The sequence below is a fragment of the Heptranchias perlo genome, chromosome 2, assembly GCF_035084215.1.
Source record: "Heptranchias perlo isolate sHepPer1 chromosome 2, sHepPer1.hap1, whole genome shotgun sequence".
In the NCBI taxonomy this organism is placed as follows: Eukaryota; Metazoa; Chordata; class Chondrichthyes; order Hexanchiformes; family Hexanchidae; genus Heptranchias; species Heptranchias perlo.
The window spans coordinates 138,191,312-138,212,769 of record NC_090326.1 but is presented as its reverse complement, the minus strand read 5'-3'; the positions used below and the strand labels follow the sequence as shown (position 1 = coordinate 138,212,769).

At 40.5% G+C, this 21,458-nt stretch overlaps 1 protein-coding gene across 3 annotated transcripts in view; it reads left to right on the top strand.

The window, feature by feature from the left end:
- The window catches only part of nrp1a (neuropilin 1a), a 165,739-nt gene that overhangs the window by 110,885 nt on the left and 33,396 nt on the right, over positions 1–21,458 (top strand). For all 3 annotated transcript variants that reach the window (XM_068007591.1, XM_068007576.1, XM_068007585.1), the window contains exons 8-11: positions 2,335–2,490; positions 9,182–9,326; positions 13,161–13,492; positions 18,435–18,579. In XM_068007591.1, coding sequence (XP_067863692.1) covers positions 2,335–2,490; positions 9,182–9,326; positions 13,161–13,492; positions 18,435–18,579 — 778 coding nt within the window. The remainder of the gene's footprint in view (positions 1–2,334; positions 2,491–9,181; positions 9,327–13,160; positions 13,493–18,434; positions 18,580–21,458) is intronic.

Here is a 21,458-nt window from a genome sequence, read left to right as displayed (position 1 = left end):
TGTAGAAGATTGTAACAATGTGGTAGCAATCAAATGATTATATTTCAGCAGCTGGCACTTCTGCCGCTGAATTCAATATCCACCACCAGGGTACTGTAGCTGCGATACCTACAATCTACAGGATACACTGTAGCAAGTCGCTAAGATTACTTCCACAGCACTTCCCAATCCCGAGACCTCTACCACTGAGAACAACAAGAGAAGCAGGCATATGGGAACACCATCATCTCCAAGTCACACACTATCCTGACTTGAGCATATAGTGCCAATCCTTCATTGTTGCTGGGTCACAATCCTGGAATTCCCTATCTAACACAAGCATGGCAGCACCATTGGCACAAGGACTAGCAACAGTTCAAGGAGAAGGCCCATCACCTCCTTCTCAGGGTAACTAGGGATGGGCAATAAAGTGCAGCTTTGCCAGCCTCACCCACAGCCCAAGAACAAAATAAAAAAGTACTTTTTGAAAGTTAAGGCAGAGATTTAAAGGCCATGTTGTAAATACTGCACCTGCTGCATGAACAAAGTTGCCATGGCTTCCAAAATGGCAGTGCAGCATTGGAGTTTTCAAGCCAGGCAAAGGTTGTCAGACCCCCTGCTGAGGTGATAACACCCCTTTAACACTTTAATCCATTCACCGGATGTGTGACAAATCTTGTCCCTTATTATCTTGGCCACTAAGTGGAGCAGCCATGAAGACAAATTGCCCTATGCTAAATGCAACTCCTATTAGTTGCATTTTGGAATGGCAAAAAGGGGTCAGAAGTTAAAGAGGAGTCTATGACCTATTCAGCCACCCGCCCAGCTAAAAAAATAATGCATTCGTGTATGTGGCTGTGGTGGTTAAGAGTTAAGAACATGGAATAAGTGATTCAGACAATGCTAAAAGAGGTACGATGATTTCATTCTCTCATTTGAAATTCCCCATTTTAATTTTCAGACATATTCTTGAACAGTTGAAAGCTCTAAAAATCAAACTTGCATGATGCATCAGGCAAAGAAAATTCAGCACACAAACAGGAATTCTTCCAAAAATTCAAAAAATAAATGGAGTCCAGCTCATATTTGAGTGACTATATAAAAGCTAACTGCTGTGAGGCACCACTACATAAAACATCTTTAGTTCAGTACCTACTGTGTCAAGGTGATGGATTATCCACTTGGCCAAACCACAAATATCTTTATTAGCTCCTATTACATTGCACTTACAATTCAGTTCCCCTGCATTACAAAAGTTTGTGTTCAAAGAAAATGATGCATCTTCAGGGTTTGTTGACTGAGCTGCGTTCTCTTATACAGTTGGGTTAGTTAACATTATGTTACATCTTGAACCCTGCAAAGGAAAGGAATCAGTAGCATTTATGTTTCATTTCCCTTGTATGTGAATTCAAATCATGACCAGATGTGTGACTCACACATCTCAGCCAGAAGCAAGACTCCCACTAAACTCCTTCTCTCGGCAAATTTGAGGAGAATTTGAGGAGACAGTGAATAAAAAGAAATAAAAACAGAACAATACACTTTCATCAACATGTAGGTGCAACATGGCATGTACCTGCATTATAATACAAAAGTCACATTGTGTTTAATGTTTCCCATTCCGTTGTTGTGCCCTCCCCATGGCCACATTCTTCTATATTGCTCTTCCCTTATCTTAAGGGGAGCTGATTAGGAGCAGGTTTTGTTATTATGGATCTTCTTTTCTCAGCTGCTAAAAGGTGACTTTTAATATAAAAGAGACAGATGTGAAGCTAGATTATTCCAGTGGTGGGATATCTGTCCAACCTTTTGGAATGTGCCTTTCATTTTGAGTTCATGAACTGCTTCAGCTTTAGTTGAACCAGACAGCTGAGCCTAGCTCCAGCTAAAAATCTTGAGTGACCTTCTTACATAAATAATCTGGGTAGATTTCATCTACGGCACATTGATGTCAGTTAAAAAAAAAGGTCATGGAGCCCTCACATAACTGACAATTAAACTAACAGTGAATTCATGAATAAATAAATCAGGGTTTCTAGTGAATGAATAGTTTAGTTACAGAAGCACATACTGAACATAAACACATAAACATTGTACAGTACCTCACTCTATATTCAGCCAGGTGATTGCACAAAACCATACCAAACATACACGAGTAAAAAATATAAACTCTTATTTCTGCACCAGCAGACAGTTTTGTTTTAATATTTAAAACTTCACTTGACTGCTTGGAAACATTAATAAGAGTTGGTGCTGTATTAATATTTTTTCCTTACTAGATGACCAGTGCTATTGTGTGATGTAACAAGTTATAATAATCTCTAACAAGCTCTGGATGGTTTTGAAATGCTGCAGGTGGACCTGGGGTTTCTGCAGCACATTTCTGCAATAGCAACGCAAGGTGCTGTCTCCAAAGAAACTCAGCGGATGTATTTCATCAAAACCTACAAAGTGGATGTGAGTTCCAATGGGGAGGACTGGATAACTGTGAAGGAAAGGAATAAGCAAAAGGTATGCTGTTGAAACAAAAAAACTTTTACTTTAAACGTGTCGAAAAAGTTCTCTCTTGGAAAATAAATGCGCGATAAAAAAGTTGCAATTCAACCTGTTGATTGTTCCTTGAAACCCTAACTTTAAAAGACAAAATTCGTCTTTCATCCATGTCTGTGAAGGTAGCATGAACTGCTGCTCCTTAACATCCTGAAGTAAAGCATCCTTCATGGTTGGAAAAGTTGCTGTAAGATAAATCTGACCAACTGAAGCTAGAATCCTCCAGATCCCCACACTGGAAAGGTTCATATATTGGATCCAAACAAGAAGAAAAAATAAGCTAAATGTGCGATTTTTCGGTTAATGGTATATGAATAAGTAACTTGTGTGAAGCAAGTGGATTAGCCCTCCCACCACCCCTCCTCCTGACAACTCAGGCCTAACATTCTGAGCACAACAATTAGCCATGAAGAGTGATTTGTATTTTTTACAACCAATAATGGTTGAATGCTTTTACACTATAAATTTTGAAATATAAGATATCTGGAAATGTATTCTGCACAAATTGCCCCAAAAATTGAAAACCCAATATGTAATCTCAGAAAATGACCTTCCACTTAATAGGAAGGAGAAGCTCACCCTTCTCTAATGTTAGTTTTCACTTACTTTCTTCAATAGGCTATCAGTATGGTCAGTAATATCAATGGGGGACATACCTCAGGTGTCTGTCACTTTAAGTCTTTGTCTAGCTGGAATCACATGGTGCCCTCTTCCCATAATCTGCAATGGTCACCCCCACCCCCACCCCCTCCCCCCCACAAAATCATCCTTAAATGTTATTTTCCTCCACTCGTCAGGATCAGCCACATTTATACTTCTTGCACGAACAAGAAAGAAAACATTTGTCTGTGAGACAACATCACATATCACATAGATTTTCAGCCCGTAAGGTAGTCAATAATTATACACAAGTGAGTTTCAAGTTCAACTCTGAATTTTATTCAGAGATCTTAACTCACAGTCAGTCCTGACTTCAAATCAGCGTCGACTGCCAGAAAGTCTTTTCTATTGCTGACAGACTTAATTAGTCTCTTTCATCAGATCATGAATTTACATTGTGTGGATTTTGCCAATATTTTCAGAAAAGGTCAATTAGAGAAAGGGCTCAGGAAGCTGATTAAGTCTAGAATAACAGAAGAGACCCTGTCCTTTTGTGATTAAGTACAAGAAACACACTAAGTTCTCCTCCAATTCTCTTGTGCATCCCTGATTTTCATCACTCAACCATTGGCGGCTGTGCCTTCAGCTGCCTAGGCCCTAAGCACTGGATTTCCCTCCTTAAACCTCTCCGCCCATCTCTCCTCCTTTAGGATGCTCCTTAAACCCACCTCTGTGGCCAAACATTCGGTCACTTGTCCTAATATCTCCTTATGTGGCTTGGTGTCAAATTTTGTTTGATTATGCTCCTGTGAAGCACTTTGGGACGTTTTACTACGTTAAAGGTGCTATATAAATGCAAGTTGTTTATGTTGTAAGTTGTCACTAGATGATAAAGCCAGTCAGTAAACATTGGGAAGGTAAGACAATAGATCCAAGATTCGTTACCTCACGATTCACGTCAGTGTCATTATCAAAGATCATAATGTTTGTAATAATCTAAGCACCACAGAGAAGAAGTGTGCACTTGATCTGAAATGAAGCCTCTTAACCAACCACTACTACATCGGGAAAGTGTTAGTTGGTTGGCTACTGAACTCCTCCTTGGTCAAGTGCAGTCATTAATGCCAAGCCTATGCAGCTGCACTAGGAAAACTACAGCAGGACATTCCTTTATCATCAAATGAAAGAGCCTGGAATTATTGGGATCTGGACAGTTCTCTTAAGACAGAATGGAGAAACATAATTCTGATTCTGTGTCCTTTTGGTCTTCTGTACTAGCAGACATGAGGCCATTTTTTTTCACGATCAAAGAACTAGCAAGCCAGTTTATCAAGGCATGGAGACCAGTCCAAACAAGGCCAATTTTTTAGTGGTGGTACATTGGCCTTTTAGATCTCTGAATGCCCACAGCACCAGTTGATTTGAAATCCAGCCTTTGGAGACCAAGCATGACATGGAAGAAAAAAGGCATGGGGCTGAGAATGGGGTCCAGATGTCTGGCAATCAAGGAAGAATTTAACAAGTTTGAACACGTATTTTGACAAGACCTGTGGAGCTACAATTTCTTATTCTCTGGAGATAAGAATACAATATGTCCAGATTTTACACTTAATGGTTTAAATTGTCAATATCTTGTTACCCTGATAATTTTTTTCTTACAAATGTGTATGTAGGGACATTACTTCATTGGTGGGCCATGGAAGGGTGTTATTATTAAGATTGGAAATCAGCCATTTTGGACTACAGCAAAGAACACTCAATCAATTTAACTAACAGGAGTTATTCACTCTTCCTTACTACAAGAGTCCATCAGATTTCTAAGTATGAGAACATAAAATCATTAACAAGGAACGTTTGCTGAAGAACGGCACCTTGATTTAAAACTGATCACATCTCTACAATATATACCTGGAAATGACTGTTGCTAATATTAGTCCATGGGTACTTAATGCATTCACATGACCTCCCTTTGTCTGCTGTTTTAACAGAGGCATTAACGCATTTAAAAGAATCCGAGGCTCGAATCTGAATAGTTAAACAGCTTATTTTCTAATCCTTTTGGTTAAACAAACTCATGCCACCAGTAAACCCTTAACTTAAATGTAATCAAATGAAAGGTAATCTCAACTGAAATCTTATATGCAGTAATGATTAAATTATTACCAAAATTTATCTTAAAACAGTTTAAGAGGTCTTGTTGCATACTCGAGAGTTAAAAGCTTTCATGTGAAACTCAAAATCACTTTATTGTGTGAGAAGAGTCAATGGGACTGTTTAATCAATTTGAATTATTTTCAAACACATCAATATTAAATGGAAATTGTTTTAAATAATCCCTGGGTGTAGCAGTCTGCTGTAAAGTACAAGTGCCATCCTCTTTATGTGAAATTCATGCTGCCTGCTTTGGAATATGGAAATGTTGGTGTTGGTTGAGGGAGGTGTATGACCAGGACACCAGGAGAATTCCCTGCTCCTCTTTGGATAGTACCTTAGTGCCTTGGGATCTTCCTCATCCACCTGAACAGGTGGATAGAGCTTTATTTCAACATCGCATCCAAAGACAGCACCTCCAACAATGCATTACTCCCTTAGCACTGTACTGAAATGTCAGCCTGGGTTACGGGCTCAAGTCTGGAGTTGGGCTTAAACTCACAACCTTCATACTCAACTTGCAACCAATTGAGTAAAGCTGACATTATAAGCCAACTGACATGATTATAATTAATCATTTCTTTTTCAAAAATAGTCTGAATGAACTCTCTCTATTCACTCTGTGGTAAATTTTTGTCTTCAGTGCATAGGCAGTAATCTGGTGGAGTGAATCTCCTGCCCATTTTGGAACCCATCCAATTTACATTCCATTAAAATCAAGACCAGCATTTATTGCCCACCCCTAGTTGCCCGGAAAAGGTAGTGGTGGGGAGCTTGCTAGGCCACTTAAGAGTCAACCGTGTTGGCGTGGGACTGGAGACCCATGTAGGCCAGACCAGGTAAGGATGGCAGGTTTCAGTCCCTAAAGGATGTTAGTGAACTAGTTGGGTTTGTATGACAGTCTAACAGCTTCATGGTCACTTTTACTGATACCAAATTTTTATTTCCAGATTTCTTTTCAAGCTGAATTCAAATTCTCAAACTGCCATATTGGGATTGGAACTCAAATTCTCTGGTTTATTAGTCCATACCTCTGGATTGACTAGTCCAGTAACATAACCACTACACTACCGCACCCCAATATTTGAGACTCCCTATAATTCTGCATAATAAGGTCCAATACATTGAAAGATTTTTTTCCATATTCATTGAGGAGCAAATTCATAGCAGTTGGATACAGTCTCAATTTGATGGGTCTGTGGTTGGCAGCAAAACAATGTACTCCCTTGGGTTATTCACTTAGTAAATTCTTTTCCACTTTGACGTTTCTGAAATGTTCGATCTTTTTGAGGTTGCTTGAGATTGGGAAGATCAATTTTATTTTTTTCTTCCTGTTGTTATGCGGCCTATAAGCATTATCAGCAAATGACTCAAATTAATTTGTTTCCCATCCAAAATTTTGCACTGAAAATCAGGTCCCAGGATGCATGTGCATTATGCGATGACATCATTGTGCACGTTATGTGCATGTGTCATCACGCATTGTGTATGATGCGCGCTCATCTCAGGATCCACTGGGATCAGGGAAAACAGTGGTTTCTGCAGGTGAGAAATGGGCAGGAATTGTTTTTTACTGATCAGCCAACCCATCGAAATCTAGGAATTTATCAGCAAAAATTGGTAAAATCTGATTGTAAAGACCTCTATATATGCCTTATTTATGCTCTAGGTCAAGCACCAGTCCTCCCACCCTCCCTATCACCCATGGCTCAGAAAAATTATGATCTATTCGAGCTCCATTTCAAATGACCTAATTATATCTATTTTTATATTATAGTAAATTTTAACTACTTCATCCATTGGAGTGTTGCCTTATCAAGAAAAGGCAAATGATTAGCTGGTCGTTCTGTTCTAATTTATAACAAAAAGACTGCTAACATGATTGCTGCCATTTTATTGAACTAGCACTGCACCTCACTACTCCAGTATCATTTACAGCTGTCCATAGAAGTAAAAGTAAACCGTTGGAGTTTCTTGCACGTCTCCGCAGGAACACAATTAAGTATAAATAGAGATCTTTATCCAGCTTGGGATTTGAGTTCCGCCACAGCTGATAAAGCTTCAAGATAGTGGACAATATATCCTGAAGTAATCACACTTCAACAACACACTAAAGACATGAAAAATGTTGAGAATCCTCAGTGCTGATTGTACAAAGAAACCATTTTAGTCCTAAACACCGTTCTCCCCTCTGGAGACTAAAATTTAAATCAAGTCTTGGTGGTGACTGATAAAGATCTAATTTCTTACCTCTGACTGCTAAATATCTCAAACAAAAAAATGTTAGCCTAAGGGTAAACTTCAATAGGTCTTAGTCCACAGTGCAAAATTGCTGTTTGAGCTGAGATACATTGAATGAAAAATTGAGATTATCAAAGCATTGTATGGTGCATTGAAGCGCATTCTTCTTAGGCCTGGTTTGAGGCTTTAGATCATCAGAGCAATACTGGAAGTATCTATAATAACCACAGAACCCCACAGAATAGACACAGCAAAAATTAGTACTGGCACCAAGTTAAAATAAAAACATTCTCTAAATTTTTCCTTTCCTGAGTTTTATCTCCTTTTCTTTCCTCCTCTCCTAAGTACAGTGACTTATGCTTCAGAACATTTCATCGAATTTACAGCACAGAAACAGGCCATTCGGCCTAACCAGTCTATGCCCTTGTTTCTGCTCCAGATGAGTCTCCTCCAACTCGATTTACTTCATCTCACCCTATCAACATATCAACAACTCTTGTTTGATAACGTTTGACAACTCTCTGGTAGTTCGTCTACATGTTCCACATGCCGGTCTATCCATTGTGTGTACCTGGATGTTGGATGAGAACAGGATTGGCTTGGATGTGATGACTCACATAATCAGTAGCCCGTCAACACAATGGGATGGATTTTCAACTTGCCGCCTGGGCGTAAAACTGGCCTTATGGATCGGCCGCCCGCTTTAGAAACTGCTCAATTTTCATTGGTTCCAACGGAAATGTAAGTCAGATGGTTTCTAAAGTGGGCAGTCGATCCGTAAGGCCAGTTTTACGCCTGGCCGGCAGGTAGGTTAATCATCTACCCCAGTCTGTTGATCATGTGAGACATCACAGCCAAACCCAATCCTGTTCTCATCCAGTATCCAAGTACACACACTTCCCAGCATGGATAACTGAATAGCAGTTAGGACTGGAAATCCCAGGTGAATTTCCCCTTTGTAGCCTGGAGATGAGGGTAATTGTTGCGTGCCCACTGCTGCCCCAGCTAAGTTCACTTAACTCAACGTAGAAGAGATATCTGGAACTTTCCTTTTACTCAATGAGCCACCCATCTCCTCAGTTCTCTAACTTTATTAGTGCCCATTTTATCAACTGTAGAATTAGACAGTAATTATTAATGTCATTTTTTTTAAACATGACTAATTACAAAACTTACTTTGTGCTAAGTAAGTAAGTTATTACTTACTTTGCATTATGTGTGGGTAAATGCATTGCATTGTGGGTGCTGAGCTGTACTTGCGAAGACAGTCCCAGATTCCATCCCTGCCCTGTGATGAGTTATCTGATGTCAGCCAAGGCGTGGAATGGGCACTGCAATTTGGCCTTAATGTTTTGGTGCAGAGATGGGCAAAGACAGCTAGGATTCCTGCTCCTCATTACTAACTAGTGATCCCTACTGGAAAGTGTGGATGTTGATTGTGAGAACAGGCTTGACCTTGGCTGAGATGTTCCTCCAGCGTCAGGCGCCTTACCCCAGAGGGTTGTTGCCACTCAAAGCACTGCCAGTGCCCTTGGGACTATAACCTGACATGAGTGATTGTGGAGCAGAGCGAAGCAAATTCGAAAATTAAGTAACTTGCCTTATGTGTACTCTTGTGGTTTGGTCCTAAACTAATTGTGGTCTTTTTTAATGTTTGCAGATATTTCAAGGTAACAGCAATCCCAGTGATATAGTTATAAGGCAGTTTCCTCAGACAATCCTGACACGATATGTTCGCATAAGACCACAGACATGGGAGAACGGTGTTGCACTTCGGTTCGAACTATACGGATGCAAGATCACAGGTAAGGAATTAGCTTGTGTAGAAGCTAACTGTTAAAAATGGTTTGTTCACTCAGATAAACCACAGGTTCTACTTGCAAAGAGTTAACTGTTTTCTGCAATTATCTAGTCAGTTGAATTATGGTCAGTTGAATATCTGCTACGGGGAAAAAACGTTCACCGTGTTTAAGAGTCTCTGAAACAAACTACAGAGAAATCTACAAGCGTAGAATTTTTGTTTGCCTAATACAGAGTTCACACTCTCACCCCATTTGGACCAATCCCAGAGAGTTTAGGTATAGGTTGGCAGAGCCAAGGCTCATGGTCCTCCAAGTATGTATGGGGTACGCTGGAGTTTAACAAGTTAAAAAGTATTCAGCTTACCACACAGTGCACTGGTAAGCTTCCCACTGTCCAGCTAAGACCAGCTACTTGTTAGAGCATTGGCCTGTAGGCTTATCTGGAGCTGAGTAGAAAGAATCCAAGTCCACAAGGATGATACCAGAACTGAGAGGATATAACCATCAGAAAAGGCTGAACAGGCTAGGGGTCTTTCCTCTAGAAAAGAGAAGGCTGAGGGGTAACCTGATAGAGGTCTTTAAGATAATGATAGGGTTTGATAGGGTGGACAGAGAGAAAATGTTGCCACTTGTGGAGGAGTCCAAAACTAGAGGCCATCAATATAAGATAGTCACTAATAAATCCAATAGGGAATTCAGGAGAAATTTCTTTACCCAAAGAATGGTAAGAATGTGGAATGTGCTATCACAGGGAGTAGATGAGGCAAATAGCATTGATGCATTTAAGAGGAAGCTAGATAAGCACACAAGGGAGAAAGGAATAGAAGGATATGCTGATAGGGGTGGATGAAATAAGGAGAGAGAAGGCTTGTGTGGAGCATAAATGCCAGCATAGATCAATTGGGTCGAATGGCCTGTTTCTGTACTGTAGTCTCAATGTGAGTCCTCAATTATATTGCAGAATATTTTCAGAACAGCGCTACTTTACTATTTTCTTGCGTTTGTGGAAGTTGTAACGCTTCTGTAAATGTCTAATTGTAGACGACAATCTCATCCAGTGAGTCCATTGAGGGGACTTTTAATGTTTTGAAAATTGATTCCTAGAATAATTTGTGAGATCTGAACTGTCGGATAACTTTGTAACTGAAACAGAACTGCTTTATTGCGCTGATCCACTCTGTGTATATGATTAGAAAAATGAAAATTTCCACTGAACTGGATGATTCAGCTGGTTATCCCACTGCACTTTCATCTCTAGGTCAGCATTGGCTCATTGGTAGCACTCTTGCCTCTGGACCAGCAGATTGTTTGTTCAAACCCCGCTCCAGAGACTTGAACACATAATCGTGGCTGCAACTTCAGTGCAGTACTGAGGGGGTGCTGCACTGTCCGAGGTGCTATGTTTCAGATGAGATGTTAAATTGAGGTCTTTGCCCTCTCAGGTAAATAAAAGATCCTATTTGGAGAAGAGCAGGAGAGTTCTCCCAGTGTCCTGGTTCACATTTCTCCTCAACCAATATCACCATCGGGTCATTTGCTCATTGCTTGTTTGTAGGACATTGTTGTAAATTCGCTGACACGTGTTCCTACATTACAACAGTAACTACACTTCAAAATACTTCATTGGCTGTAAGACACTTTGGAAAATCCTGAGTTTGTTAAAAATGCCATATAAATGCAAGTTCTTTCTTTCTTAGGTTCCAGGTTCGAATCCAGCCCAGGCTGATGGGGTAAAAATCTCCTCTGTCTGCCAGCTGTAAATGTGCCTCATGTCTTATACATGCCAGCATAGCAAATTTGCAAAATGTGTCAGCTTCAAAAAACTTGACACAACCCCCAAAAAAGCTGACAACTCAAAAAAACTATCTAGAATGCAAAAAGAACTCTCAATATAAACCTGAGACCATTATATGCACATGAGCACGTGGAGATATGCGCATGCGCACAAAAAGGCTCTTTGGCATTCTGGGGTGACACTCTCGAGGCAGTAAAAACACTGGGAGTGAATTTTCGCAGGGGGTCTCTTGCTCATCAGCCATACGGCGGACAAGCAGGAGAACCCCCGTGGAAATTCACCCCCACTGACTTTCCTCAGCAGAAGCGAACCTGCAGACAATGCTAGCTGTCCACGTGAAATGCAGACGGTCAGCATCCTTCGTGTCCAGGCAGTCTCAAATCAATTCCTTGTGGGTGTGGGTCCATAGAATAAAACTGCTCACAATAAGGTGCAAATTGGAAATCTCAATCAGGTGCTAGGAAGATGACTGACGGGGACAACAGGCATGTTTGGATCTTGGGAATTAGCCATCGCATTATGGATCTGATAGCTGGCATTGGACCTCCTGCACAATGCTGGATTGGAAGTGTCCTTATTAAGGCTATGTACATCAGACAACGCATTCACACCATCAATTACCTGCAGCATATCTTTGAAGGCTTTTATTCGGAAGCCATATTTGACTTCTAGTTGTTCCTGAGGAAAACAGATATCAACCTGTTCTCCTGAAAAGAGGTACACGACAAGTAATAGGTGGTTGGCTGATGTTGGAAATATCCCCTCTGAGCAACGAAGAGGATACTGAGGCAAAAAAAAAATAATGTCACAGTGATCTTTAATGTACAAGTCAACCATCATTTTGGCATGTTCTAAGAAATCTCTTTTGCAAAGCCTTTCTGCCAGATGCCTTCCATTTTTGCCTTGGATTTGGTTTTTATTTGCTTAGTTTACTATTTTCTAAGTTATTCTTCAATTCAGGGATTTATGACTGCTGGCTAGCCAGTCAGAATCTTAAACTTTTACTCAGTCCTGTATTAATTACATCACTTTCTCCTTGTATGATAATCTCCTGCACTGGTGTGAAGGTTATGAGGAACACACTTCAGATTAGCAGCTCAGACTGGGCCACCAAGAGCCAATACTGAAGCATGGAACAAATACAGTGAAATGTAAAGGCCATTTTTACACTGTTCATCCTGAGACACTATCAACGGTCCTGTTCTCATTAGAGTCTGTTTGTGACCACCTCAATCAATCAGTATAACAGTTCATAGAGGGGGGGGATTATGTGAATTGTGATAGAATTATATATATATACAATTCATATAATCCCTTCCCTCTATGAACTGTTACATAATATATAATTATATATACACACAAAAGCTTAGATATAATTGATTCATAATGAACTATCATTTATATTGCAAAGCTCCAATGCGATTAATCATTTAAACAGCTCCAGATATAATGTAACTCTTCTCATAATGAAGCGTTGTCATGGAGAATGGCTGTACTCAAAATTTAATAAAGAGCACCTCAATCAGCAGTCAGAACTAAAGAAATGTGCCTTGAACCTGTTAATGTATGAGAAGAGAAGAAGCAGCAGATAGCATGGGGGTCTGATAGCAGGAGCAGCAGCCCAGGTGCTCCTCTCTCAGCCGTCTCAGTGGAGTCAGAGATCTTGGCCCATGCAGCAAACCAGAACTAAGGATGAGATGCCTTGAAAAAAGTCAAAATGACAGGAAATACCTGCCATGACTAATGCTTACCCACAACTGCATTATCACATTTGAGGCAAATCTTTAATATTTAGCCTTCAAGTAACTGGTTAGGAAGAAATACCATGCCACAGAATATGTACAGCTAGATATGCCATCCATGTATTTATCAATAGGGCTGCATGCTGCTTTAATTCAAGGCTGTTAATTTTTTTGTTACAATTTTTCATACTGCTCTATCACAACACTACTACTGATAGATTGTTTTTCCATATGTTATATATCTTTATAATAAAGTATTACCTCATTCCTCTCTAATGATCATTAACTTTTGTCCTGCAGATTACCCCTGCTCTGGAATGCTAGGAATGGTATCTGGACTCATCTCGGATAACCAGATCACGGCCTCATCCTCCATGGACCGTTACTGGGGTCCGGAACACGCTCGGCTTCTCACCAGTCGAGCAGGCTGGGCATTACAAGCAGTCCATCGACCTTATAATAATGAATGGATACAGATAGACCTGGGAATGGAGAAAGAGGTGCGGAGCCTGATCATTCAGGGTGCAAAGCAGAGGGAGAATAAAGTGTATATGCGGAAGTTCAAGCTTGGGTACAGCACAAATGGATCAGACTGGAAGATGGTAACGAATCCTGGCAGCTCTAAACCAAAGGCAAGTAGACTGTGATCACTACTTTATACATGGATATTTGTTTATGAAATGAAAGAAAGACACCAAGTTCAGCGTGTACCATCATGCTGTCACTAAAATAAATGTCTCAAGTGCTACAGTACAAAATACCTAAGCACATATGCAGCATCATGCTAAGAATCTTGTATCACATTTGTCAAGTTCCCAAGCATATAAAACGATGAACATTTCCACATTAAAAAAAATTAATGTTTTTTTTCTTCCCCAGTCAGAATATATTAGTCTCAATTTTCCCTGGAGCAGAACACTGCTACCATGCAAAGTCAGTATTTTGTCTTTGTGGATTACATTTAAAATGCAAAGATTCTCTTCAAGAAAGAGTATCTGGAGAATCTTTGTTTGGCAAGCAGGAAGACTCCAAATCATTTTCACTGTGGTAATATCGAGCATATAGTGCACAATGTTACACGTCAATACAATTTGCACTACTACATCACATGTTTAGGAACAAGTGGAAAAAGGTTTGCAAGACACTTTCATGTAAAGACAGAGCCCTTTGCAACAGGTCAAGGCAGCATTTGACGGAGTGTGGCACCGAGGAGCCCTAGTAAAATTGAAGTCAATGGGAATTGGGGGAAAACTCTCCAGTGGCTGAAGTCATACCTAGCACAAAGGAAGATGGTAGTGGTTGTTGGAGACCAAACATCTCAGCCCCAGGGCATTGCTGCAGGAGTTCCTCAGGGCAGTGTCCTAGGCCCAACCATCTTCAGCTGCTTCATCAATGATCATCCCTCCATCGTAAGGTCAGAAATGGGGATGTTCGCTGATAATTGCACAGTGTTCAGTTCCATTCGCAACCCCTCAGATAATGAAGCAGTCCGTCCCCGCATGCAGCAAGACCTGGACAACATCCAGGCTTGGGCTGATAAGTGGCAAGTAACATTCGCGCCAGACAAGTGCCGGGCAATGACCATCTCCAACAAGAGAGAGTCTAACCACCTTCCCTTGACATTCAACGGCATTACCATCGCCGAATCCCCCATCATCAACATCCTGGGGGTCACCATTGACCAGAAACTTAATTGGACCAGCCACATAAATACTGACTCCCCAAAGCCTTTCCACCATCTACAAGGCACAAGTCAGGAGGGTGATGGAATACTCTCCACTTGCCTGGATGAGTGCAACTCCAACAACACTCAAGAAGCTCAACACCATCCAGGACAAAGCAGCCCGCTTGATTGGCACCCCATCCACCACCCTAAACATTCACTCCCTTAACCATCGGCGCACCGTGACTGCAGTGTGTACCATCCATAGGATGCACTGCAGCAACTCGCCAGGGCTTCTTCGACAGCACCTCCCAAACCCATGACCTCTACCACCTAGAAGGACAAGGGCAGCAGGCGCATAGGAACAACACCTGCACGTTCCCCTCCAAGTCACACAACATCCCGACTTGGAAATATATCGCCGTCCCTTTATCGTTGCTGGGTCAAAATCCTGTAACTCCCTTCCTAACAGCACTGTGGGAGAACCTTCACCACACGGACTGCAGCGGTTCAAGAAGGCGGCTCACCACCACCTTCTCAAGGGCAATTAGGGATGGACAATAAATGCTGACCTTGCCAGCGACGCCCACACCCATGAACGAATAAAAAACAAAAAATATTTTAGGCAAATTTAATTTGGATCTCATCAGTGTGGAGTGGGTGCTGGAGTTGCTCAATAGGTAAACAGTCTGGTTTTCTGTTTTTTTATTCGTGTGGCCATTTTACAGTGTTACACAGCTTGACTGAGGACACCAGTTCAGGCAGTGATCAAAGCATCAGGCTTCTTGTGATGTATAACCAGCCCCATCTATATTGTGGTGCATATTGTAACAGAAAAAGAACCGGGCAAGTGGTTGCAAAATTGTTTCTGTCTGCTACAATGGCCCAAGCTCGGGTGACCTCCCATCCGGTTCTGAACTGAACAGTTCCAGTTAAGTGGTAGACCTCTGGTAATTTTCAGAATCTAAACTTGAAAGAAAAAAAATCTGGTTGACAATCACATCTGACAATAACGCTCCTTGAGTGCATCAGCAAGACTGGCCAGTCGGACAGCACTCCAGGACCTTCTGGCCAATGATAAGAAGGGAAGTAGGACAAATGTGTCTCAAACTGGATGGGAGGCTGACAGTTTCTGAATCCTTTTATCTTTCAACTGAAAAGAAAAAAAATCACCTTGGCATCAATTATCTGAGAATTAAATGTTTTAAAGAAAGAAAGTGGTCTTCTCATCTTAAATAAGCCTGAATTAAAGCAGTACTTTCAAATCATAGAATGGTTACAGCACAGAAAGAGGCCATTCAGCCCATCGAGCCCATGCCGGCTCTTTGTAAGAGCAATCCAGTTAGTCCCATACCCTCGCTCTTTCCCCGTAGCCCTGCAAATTTTTTCCCTTCAAGTATTTATCCAATTCCTTTTTGAAAACCACGATTGAATCTGCTTCCACCACCCTTTCAGGCAGCGCATTCCAGACCATAACTAATTGCTGCCTAAAAAAGTTTTTCCTTTGGTTCTTTTGCCAATCACCTTATATCTGTGTCCTCTTGTTCTCAGCCCTTCCGCCAATGGGAACAGTTTCTTTTTAATATACTTTATCTAAACCCTTCATGATTTTGAACACTTCTTTCAAATCTCCTCTTAACCTTCTCTGCTCTAAAGAGAACAACCCCAGCTTCTCCAGTCTATCCACATAACTGAAGTCCCTCATCCCTGGAATCATTCTAGTAAATCTTTTCTGCAACCTCTCTTAGGCCTTCAGATCCTTCCTAAAGTGCAGTGCCCAGAATTGGACACAATACTCCAGTTGTGGCCGAACCAGCATTTTATAAAGGTTCAAGATAACTTCCTTACTTTTGTACTCTGTGCCTCTATTTATAAAGTCCAGGATACCATACGCTTTTTTAACCACTTTCTCAACCTGTCCTGCCACCTTCAAAGATTTGTGCACATATACCCCCAGGTCTCTCTGTTCCTGCACCCCCTTTAGAATTGTACCATTTAGTTTATATTGCCTCTCCTTATCCTTCCTACTGAAATGTATCACCTTGTACTTCTCTGCGTTAAATTTATCTGCCACGTGTCCGCCCATTGCATCAGCCTGTCTATGTCCTCTTGAAGTCTATCACTATCCTCCTCACTGATTACTACACTTCCAAGTTTTCTGTCATCTGCAAATTTTGAAATTGTGCCCTGTACACCAAGTCCAGTCATTAATATATATCAAAAAAGCAGCGTCCCAGTACTAACCCCTGGGGAACACCACTGTATACCTTCCTCCAGACCGAAAAACAACCGTTCACCATTACTCTCTGTTTCCTGTCACTTTCGTATCCATGCTGCCATTGCCCCTTTTATTCCATGGGCTTCAATTTTGCTGACAAGCCTATTATGTGGCACTTTATCAAACGCCTTTTGAAAGTGCATATACACAACATCAACTGCATTACCCTAATCAACACCACGTGCACGTTCCCCTCCAAGTCACATACCATCCTGATTTGGAAATATATCGCCATTCCTTCATCGTCGCTGGGTCAAAATCCTGGAACTCCCTTCCTAACAGCACTGTGGGAGAACCGTCACCACACGGACTGCAGCGGTTCAAGAAGGCGGCTCACCACCACCTTCTCAAGGGCAATTAGGGATGGGCAATAAATGCTGGCCTCGCCAGCGACGCCCACATCCCATGAACGAATAAAAAAAAACCCTCTCTGTTACCTCATCAAAAAACTCAATCAAGTTAGTTAAACACAATTTGCCTTTAACAAATCCCTGTTGGCTTTCCTTTATTAATCCACACTTGTCCAAATCAATGAAAATAGGTTTATAAGTCCTACACTATCTGATATTGGACTTGGCAAATGATGGCCAACTGGTGCCTTTGGTGGCACTGCTTATATTATCACTGGGGCGTCAGCTAAAGCCATCTCTTTATAGGTGGGCCTCTGGAAACAGCAGCAATATCTCTTTAACTAATATATCCACCATTGAAATTAGGATTGCTAATGGCAATAGTGCCAGAAGGTAAAGACGGCTGTGATGCAGGTCTCAGTAACTGGCAATGGGAATGTCATGACCAATATTTTTTACCATAGGAGTGTTAATGGCTAGGAAATCCTGAGAAAACAACACCAAAAAGAACAGCACAAAAAAAGGGTTGCGAGGGGATGCATATAAGTTTCAATCAGAAATTTCACTAAACTATTGTTCATCTGGAAACGTAATTCAGTTTAAACCAAATTTATACCATTTTGTAAATACCTGCTGTGATTCCCTACAGGTGACTCAGTGATATGGAAGGACCTCATGTTTGAATTTTTGAAGCAGCTGATTAGATCACAGGAAGTTTCTATAAATAGAGGTAGAAATTGGTATGCTTTGCATCCATTTATTCGGTGTAAAACGGGCGCAAAGCATCCCAATTTAGCAGCCGGACTGCACTGGTTCCATTGCTAAATTGGTGGGGCCCTTTTTAAAACTTGAATTTTTAAAAGGAATCTTTGGCACTACACTTGTTGATTTACAGTTCTTGTTAAGAAATAACACAGGAAGAAAAATTGCCATTTGATGTACGGCTTTTCTAACCAGTGTCAGTACTCAGTTTACAGTTTGCTTATGAAACTATTCTTAGTGGAAAAATCCAACGTCTAATTGCATAAAGTCTACTGAATTACAACATATTCCAGGTGCCTACATCTATATAATATAATTCCAGAGTTGTATTCGAACAGTTAATTTTTGAAGTTTGGGAGCAATATTGTAATTACAAGTGCTGCAAAGTTATCAAAATGTAATCCAGGTTATAACTGCAGCTCATTATATTTTGGTTTGAAAAATGAGCATATTTTGTCTGTGGTGTGCGTTTCTGTTAATGGATTCAACTAAAGTCTGAGTATTTGTTCCATATTGTCTAGACATTTGAAGGAAATACCAACTATGATACGCCAGAAATTCGGAAATTTGAACCACTGTTAACAAAATACATTCGTGTCTACCCCGAGCGAGCATCACCGGCTGGGTTAGGACTACGTATGGAGCTGCTGGGCTGTGATATTGAAGGTACAGTGACTTTTAAAATGCTCTGTGGCTTCACTACATGGTGTATCCATCAACAGGAACAGTCCTTGGGGCAGGGGTGGAGGATTGAAACAAGATGAAACACTTGAAATCAAAAGTTCCACTCACTGTTAAATCTTCATTTACTTTTTTGTGTGTGTCAATAGGGGCTGAAGATTTGCAATCTATCTTCATCATTCACCAGTGCAGGTGTTCCTTTATAGTAATAAGAGAGCTTGCCTCGGGGACATATATGTCAGTAGATTTATTTTAATGGTTACAATTTTGTTGTATAGGCACCCATATAAACCATATAAATAGATTAGAGGATATTTGAAAACCAATGTCTGGCTTACACAGAACTTTTTTTTTCTTTTTTAATACTACAATAATTTACAACAGTGAAAGAAATATAGAATACGATCCAATTTGCACCAAAAGATGCACTTTATCAAATATTGACTCAAAAAATGTTTGTATATTGATAGTAAAACAAAACACTACCACCAGCTCCTTTGTGTGCTACCTCAAATATGGGACAAAATTGCACTTACTAGCATACAAAAATGTTAATGCATTTGTATGAAATTCCTGTGGACACTACTTTAACAAGGGTGTGTTAATCTGTTTAAAATAAATGGATTAACGTCTTCATTAAAATAGCATTTATATGCTAATATGGCTCAGTGTGATCTCACTCCATTAGACTGCACAATGCCAATGAGTTTAACCACAGAAGGGTCTTTACTCCAGTGACTCACAAACCTGGCGAATTGAACCCACGCTCCCAAAGATAACAAGAAAAATGCCCAAAACATATCAGTGTTTAACTTGTGTCCTTTGCTTCTTCACCCTATTATTGAATAACAAAAACAAATGATATAATTCTATTCATCCAATATTAGATGCTGAGATATGGAGACTTCCCCCCTCATTCTTCTTGTGATGATCCTGATTTTATGCCCCGTTATTACACTTGGCCAATCAGCAGAAACTATCTTCCACTATTTACTCTCAAAACCTTTCCTAATTCTGAAAATCTCTATTAGAACTCCTTTAACCTTCTCTTCATAACTGTAACCTTGCTTTGTAACTTTTTTGATAGTGTCAGCCTTGGTTTACTGGTAGTACTCTTGCCTGAGCCAGAAGGTTGCGGGTTCAAGTCCCACTCCAAAGGCTTGAGCACATAGCGCTGGGATAACACTTCAGTGCAGTACTGAGGGAGTGCTGCACTGTCAGAGGTGCCGTCTTTCGTAAAAGATCCCACGGCACTATTCAAAGAAGACCTGGGGAGTTCCTCCGGTATCCTGGCCAACCTTTATCCCTCAACCAACACCTAAAACAGATGATCTGGTCATTTATTTCATTGCTGTTTGTGGGAGCTTGCTGTGCGCAAATTGGCTGCTGCATTTCCTACATCACAACAGTGACTACACTTCAAAAGTTTGTTGTAAAGTGCTTTGGGATGTCATGAAAGGCGCTAAATAAATGCATGTTTTTCCTTTCTTTTTCTTTTTAACCTTTCATTCCTGGTATTATTCTAGTGAATCTTTGCTGCACCTTCATGTCTTTAATATCCTACCGAAATGGGGCACCCAGAACTATACACAATGCTCCGTATGTAATACTTAGTATATTGTATTTCATGGACTGTATAACTAAATCATGCGTGTTTTGCTGCGTATTCATTTTAAGTAAAAATAGAATTGCAAAACATATATAAACAAAATCCCCGATAGAGCAGACTGATCTGTAAGTGTTAAGTCAGTGCAAGACTGAGATTTGCAACCCACAAATGCCCAAATATTTTCCAGCATGTTTAAAATTTAGAATATATGATGCAGAGACAATATCAAATGTTTTTGGTGCCCTCCTGTGAAGGGGGCATTTGTAGTGATGTTTTTGTCCTGGTGGCATTGGGTTACCCCAGTGCCACTCTACTGGTCCAGTTTAAAATAGTCCACAAGTATCATGAAGTTTAAGAGTTGAACTCCCAATGCTAATCTAATCACCAAGTTCAATCAGTCGATCAATTAAAGTGTGCAAATTAGATCTATCGCTGGTAGTAATTGAACCAAAAAGGGAGAATTCAGATACTGTTATTCCAGCTGTAACACTTTCATGACTCACTAAAATGCAGTATGATTCTATTATAAAACAATAATGTAGGTCAGGTGCACAGCAGCTGAGCGTTCTGCATCTTTTCAATGAATATTTTAATAGACCGATGCAGCCACTTTGATTTATGGTTCAACACAATTACTCTTGATGCAGTTGTGTAGTTAAATCCACAGCTTTTCACCAATAGATTCCATATTTCAATTCCCACCTGGTATCAAAACACACTCCTACGTGAGCTGCATTCTTAGTACCTCTGCTCACTACACTGAGCTGGGCATCACTGGAATAATTGTGTAATCCAAGCCACTTGAGGATTCTTTTCTTTGGAGACCTACTCGAGTGAGACAGTGTCAGAGAGTTTTAGTTGCAACATGTTCCGTTGGGGAAAGTAGTGTGACTGTCATCCAGGCACAGTTCGTTGGGCTATTTAATGAGCACATTAACACCGGCAATTATGAAAACATTAAACAGTGAAATAACAGTATGATATCAGTACATTTGCTCTAACACTTTACCATATGGTTCATTCCACTAAAATCTTAAGAACGGTAAATCATGTTGACATATTTCTGATATTTCAGCAGGGAGGTACAATTTAACCCCCAACTATCAGAACTATCTGCTAGGCTGCACAGTCTATTATAATAATACATCGCTAAACAATGCAGCTTCTCAAGTGTGAAATGTTCTTCAGCTGTTTTCTTGTTACTAACCAATGACACCATAGTACAATTATATTTAGGGAAGTAACTAGCACCTCA